The sequence below is a fragment of the Solanum stenotomum genome, chromosome 8, assembly GCF_019186545.1.
Source record: "Solanum stenotomum isolate F172 chromosome 8, ASM1918654v1, whole genome shotgun sequence".
In the NCBI taxonomy this organism is placed as follows: Eukaryota; Viridiplantae; Streptophyta; class Magnoliopsida; order Solanales; family Solanaceae; genus Solanum; species Solanum stenotomum.
The window spans coordinates 24,147,342-24,153,241 of NC_064289.1; the positions used below are offsets into that span (position 1 = coordinate 24,147,342).

Consider the following 5,900-nt stretch of genomic DNA (forward strand, 5'->3'; position numbering starts at 1 on the left):
CTTAGTCTCACGTGGTTGTGGAATTCAAGAATTGAAGTGTCTTTTTCCCTAATGGAAGGAAACTGGTTTGTTCATAGACAGTACAGAAAAATCAAACTACTCGTAATTAAACTCATTGTTATTCAAAGAAACAGAAAAAATCAAGGTTATTGTGTACATATGCATGCTTTGAGATTCAAGCAGAGATGCAAAAATGATTTGAGAGATCCTTGTTTTTAGTTTCATTCGTAAGTTAAATTCTTATACTTACGACTTTGTCAATTGAACCTTTAAATTCAACGAAATACAATATTTTTAACACCTCCGATCAATGATCGAAGAACACATATGACATTAATATTGTTGAGTTGGAATAATGCGTGATCCCATGCATTTAATTTTAAAGCGATTAAATATGATATTTTCTATTAAAAATATAAAAAATAAAATGGAACCCCCCCACCCCCCCAACACACACACACGCACAAATATGGAAAAAATAATGTTCAAAATTTTCAGAATAGCATAGTAGCCTTTTTTTTTACATTTAATTTCTTATGTGTCATTAAAAATGACTGTGAGATTCCATATATAAACTATTAGACTGCACACACATATATAAGATGAGAAAGGAGTTTAAAATATTATATTTAATAAGTTTAAAACCTCCGTTGGCAAAGTCGTAAATATAAAGTTCAAAAATACCAATATACCAGTTTATGTTTTAGAAGGTAAAGTTGAGCCTAGCAACTCCACATTCTAAATTACTAAATTAAACTCCTTGGGGTGATCTCGGAAGGTTAAAGTCTCATGTAGCTAACAATGTGGTAGGTGTACACTTGCTTACTGTGACATAATTTTTTTCTAAAAATTATAGTATGTATATAAAAAAATTTTATACTGTAGCTGAATATTTAACTACCTAGCTAAGTTATATTGTGGTAATTAGTTTTTATTTTCAACACACTTATTTTATCCATATATACTATCAAATATTAGGTTTATTCAAGTAAGAATAAATTATGCATAAAATGTGAAGTTAATATGTTACGAGAAAGGATAGAAATATAGACTCACTATTTACGAAGTTTTATTTCCTTCAAATAAAACTTTTTCTTCTTCTAAAATGAACGAATATCTACGTATCAATATGTTTAAAAAGTATTAAAGTTATGATCGTCGTACCTCGTCATTAGGTAGAGTTAAAGAAGAAAAAGATGCCCTATTTCGGTTGTTTGCTCTCCTATTCATACTTTAAAATGTCAAAATAGATACTAAAAAGTCTTCTTAATTAAGCCTTGTTAAGCATTGCATTAATTATCTAATTTATCCTAAGCGCGCCTTGACCTTTGAATTGTCTCCTAATTAATTTGTTGCACTCTCTGGGTTTAATTGCTTACTTTAATTACTTGATAACGATGTGTTAATTTTAAACTAATCAAAAATTACGTAATTATATTTGAAACTTTCGCTATTACTTAGTGGCCGCTTGATGTAGCAAGTAAACATCCCTCTCTTCTCATTCACATCTTCTTCAATTGCATGAACAAGATTTGATATCATGCAAAAGGGGTACCAATCTCGTCATGGTGATTAGAGGACACCTGATCGTAATGTTTCTAATTTTAATATTTTAAATAATAAAAATAAATAGATGAAATTAAGGCTATTTTAGTCCTTCAGTACTTCATCCCTAGGGTAAGTATAGTTTAGGTCGTTCAGATTGGATATGAAAATTTCTTCTTGAATTTTCAGTTTTTTTATTGAAGAAATTACAATTCAAGTAAGCTCGGCTTGGACGATTGAATTTTTTATGTTCAGTTTTGCATAATCGATTTAAATATTTTAAATTTTGACTTTTGAGCCTTTAAAATAGGTCATACTAACAACCTCAATTCACACAATAATTTGTTCTAGAATGTATAACTTTCTACTGTTAATAAGGATTGAGGTCCGCCGTAGAATACTAATCTATTGGACATTTGGTAATTAGACTTATTAGCTTTGAACACATGATATGTGTAATGCTGCATAAAAAGCACAAAAAGATTGAATGTTCACGGACTCAAAAAATTGTAATACTAAATTCGATATCCAATCCGAAATCCATAGAAAAAATAAAATCTTAAGTCTTTATATCCTATCGTATATATCAATCATAATACTATATATCAATCATAATACTAATTACAGAAAAAGGGACATTAACCAAAACTTCCAAAAAAGATGAACAAATTAAAGGGATTATTCCATCTACAATTATGAATTTATAGCATATACCAAGCTTGACTTATTACTCTCTATGTTTCATTTTATGTGATATAGTTTGACTAAACATAGAATTTTAAAAAATAAAGAGCGGCTTTTGAAAATTGTTGTTCAAAACAAGTATAAATATTTGTGTTGTTAATTATCGTCTCATTAAGAATAAATTAAGTAATAACAATATAGTTAAAACAAGTCACACATATGTATATATATATATATATATATATATATCTAAAAATTAGTATCCCATTAAGGAGAAAATTGAGAAATTAAAGTCAAATTATTTCTAACTATTGAAAAGGGAAATACATTCTTTTCGGAACAAATTTAAAAAAATTATAAAAATGTATAACAAAAATTAGAAAAGTAATTGTGTCATTTTGGAATAGTACTCCATATGTCCTACTTTATGTGGCCCCATCAGAATTTCGAGATTCAAACTTTTAAACTTTATTAATTCAAATATAGAAACCTTAAGTTTTTTGAAATAAAAATTTATATGCTCCCTCTGTCCGCTTTATTTGTCATTTATTCCTGAAATAGATTTTTATTTTTACTTGTCACTTTTTACATATAAAGAAAAGACAACTTTTCTTTTTCATATTTTATCCTCAACATTAAATACTTATACTCCAAATCATTTTTCAAGACCTAAAACTAAACATCATTTAATAAGGATTAGTGCGGTAAAATACCTATATAAATAATTGTTTTCTTAACGAATGTGCCAAGTCAAATAGTGACAAGTAAAAATGAACAAAGGGAGTACTTAAAAACTAGGCAAACATATGATATAAATTACAATAATTAATAACTTAAGATATTTAAAAAACATATAATAAGAAAATTTTGATAAAAAAAATTCTTAATTGACTCTCGAAATTCCAACTGTATTACCAAAATTGGGAAGGAGGGAGGGAGTAAGTAAGATAGAACAACAAAGGGACAAATTAGGAAGTAGTGAGGCTTGAGGGTGAGGGAAATGAACTTTCTTGGAAATAATGAAAATTTTGAACTATTATTCCACAAGCTGAAACCCTCCTCTTTCCTATATATAAACAATATTCAAACTTTGTGAAGTATAGCTGAGACTCTTAATTGGTGAAAACATATACTATATAGTTATGGGAGAAGTAGTGTTCCAGCTTCAACATGGCAAAAACATGGATTGTGTAAAGAAGGGTGCTTGGTCTCCTCAAGAAGACAAAAAATTGATTGATTATATTGCGAAATATCGTATTTGGAACTGGAGCCAGATGCCCAAATTTGCAGGTACAACAAGTACCCCGATCATAATTTTGGATCAAATTTTGAAAATTTATCTTCAAAAACATTAAGTCTTATTCATCCTTGCTTTTTTTTGTTGCTTTGTTATTACTTTTAGGGTTTCAGCATGTAATATACATATGGACAGGGGCGGAACCAGCTTGTAGTTAGGGCGTTCATTTAAATCCCCCTTCAATCGAAACTTATACTATTTATACATGACTAAATTTATTTTCTTATGTACGTATAGTAGATGTTGAACCCCTTTTGGCTAGTTAATTAGGGTGTTCAGTTCTTCAGATTTTGAACCTATTAATGAAAATTCTAGCTCCGTCACTGATATAGAGACTACTTCTTAGGCTCTCATATATATGTGTGTTTAAATTTGTTGTTATGGCATGGGTGGTGTAGGGCTATCTAGAACAGGAAAGAGTTGCAGACTGAGATGGACCAACTATTTGAGGCCTGATCTAAAGAGAGGACCATTTAGTCTTGAAGAAACTCAAACAGTCATCAGAATGTATCAATCACTTGGTAACAGGTGACAATTAACTACCTTAATTTTTCATCGAAGGTGTGATTAAGTAAATAAAAGTGTATGTTATTAGATTATATGAAGTCATCAAATCTAACATTTTCAGTTTATTATACATGCTTATTAGCTATGAATTCATGATCAGCTTTAGCCAAAAGTCTGTCTATATTTATATTTAGAAATTCACTTTAAATAATTTATTGAGAATCCAGTAATTAAAATGACAGTTCTAGAATTTGGAACTCACAAATTCAAAATTATGAATCCACCCCTCCGGTTAATTCCCTCCATCCCCATATGATCATTCATGACAACTCAAGGTAAACTACTACATAGAATTATCTGACAAAATTGATGTTATGTTTTGTTGAAGGTGGTCAGCTATAGCTAAAGAACTACCCGGTAGAACAGATAACGAAATCAAGAATTTCTACCACACACATTTAAAGAAGCACCTTGGGACAAAAGTTGAAGTGAAACCTAAATCAAGGTCCAAAAAGGTGAATAAAGCTAAACAAATAGAGATGAGTACTCAGAAGAAGCCTTTGATAACTACTTGTCCAAATATTGAAGGTCCTAATGATCAATCACTTGATTTTACCAATTCCTCCTCCTCCTCTAGCTACACCACATTTGATGAAAATTATGAAATCTTGGATTTCTTGGAAACATCGAATCAAGACAATGATGTTACTTCAATTGTCAATCAAGTTGATGACGAAAACATAGTTATATTGGAGAGTAATCCAGAGAGTAGTACATCGTCATCATCAAGTGTTGATTTGCACATAAAAGATTTCGTGGATGTGAGTGTTCATTCATCTAATGTCGATTTCTGGTTGGACCTATATATGGCGGCGGACAATCTAAACACCTAGAAGCTGAATCTACTTGAGAAGATTCAGCTACAATTTTATGTATGCCTTTTCATGTCCACTATTGTGTGTTAAGTTTATGTACCATAAATCTATAACTATATATGCACTATGTATATACTTGCAATAAGATTCAACCTTCGATGCACACCCTTCGCTGGGAAATATGTGGTATACATAGGTTTAATGTTATTAGCTATTATGACTAGGGGTGTTCATGGTTCGGTTTGGATCGATTATTGATTAGTTAACCAAAACCAAACCAATCTAAGTCGATTTTTAAATTTCTAAAACCAAACCAAACAAAAAAAATAACCGTCGGTTTGGTTATTGTCGGTTTGGTTCAGTTTTTCTGTTTTTTTTTGGGTTTGAAAGTAATAAATTTTTTGAGGACATATGTATCTCGATAGACATGGACGCCTACTACATGAACAATTTACAGGAAATCTAATGTGAGTTCAATTAAACAATTAAGCAATACAAGAGTTATTATTACACGAACAAAGTGATTCAATTAAGAAAAGTGCAACTATCTTATGTAAGGTAAGGTAGATATAGACTAAAGTAATGGACTTGGACTTAGAGTTGTAATAGTTGAGCTAAAATTGAAGTGTTGGACTTGAGAAAATGGTAAAGTTAAAGACTCAAGTTAATTAAAATTTAACAAAATATTTATATTTTATTTATGAATAATATATATCTAATTTCTCGGTTCGGTTTGATTATTTTGCGGTTGTTTCTTAGTAAAATCAAAACCAAACCAAATATCGGATTTTTTTCATCGATTTGGTTCGGATTGCGGTTCGATTTGGTTTTTAACCATAGCCATAAACAACCCTAATTATGAGTGTATGTTTAATTTTGCACACTCTTAACCCAACAAAAAAGAAAATTTGCACACGCTTCATCACCGAATTCTTGGCTCCATCTCCAATTTCAATTAAATGATTAACAATGATTGTTTCGCGATCAATTCT

At 30.1% G+C, this 5,900-nt stretch overlaps 1 protein-coding gene across 1 annotated transcript; it reads left to right on the forward strand.

Annotated features, from left to right (window-relative positions):
* The first annotated feature begins 3,365 nt into the window (after positions 1–3,365).
* On the forward strand, positions 3,366–4,926 carry LOC125873632 (MYB-like transcription factor EOBII). The gene is made up of 3 exons (XM_049554520.1): positions 3,366–3,519; positions 3,925–4,054; positions 4,422–4,926. The coding sequence occupies exons 1-3, from the start codon at positions 3,372–3,374 to the stop codon at positions 4,924–4,926; spliced, it is 783 nt and encodes a 260-aa protein (XP_049410477.1). The 5' UTR covers positions 3,366–3,371.
* Positions 4,927–5,900: the final 974 nt, after the last annotated feature.

Coding starts and splice junctions, on each gene's coding strand:
- LOC125873632 (XM_049554520.1), top strand. CDS start 3,372: ATGGGAGAAGTAGTGTTCCAGCTTCAACATGGCAAAAACATGGATTGT. Junction 3,520..3,924: donor CCAGATGCCCAAATTTGCAG/GTACAACAAGTA, acceptor TGGGTGGTGTAG/GGCTATCTAGAACAGGAAAG. Junction 4,055..4,421: donor TATCAATCACTTGGTAACAG/GTGACAATTAAC, acceptor GTTTTGTTGAAG/GTGGTCAGCTATAGCTAAAG.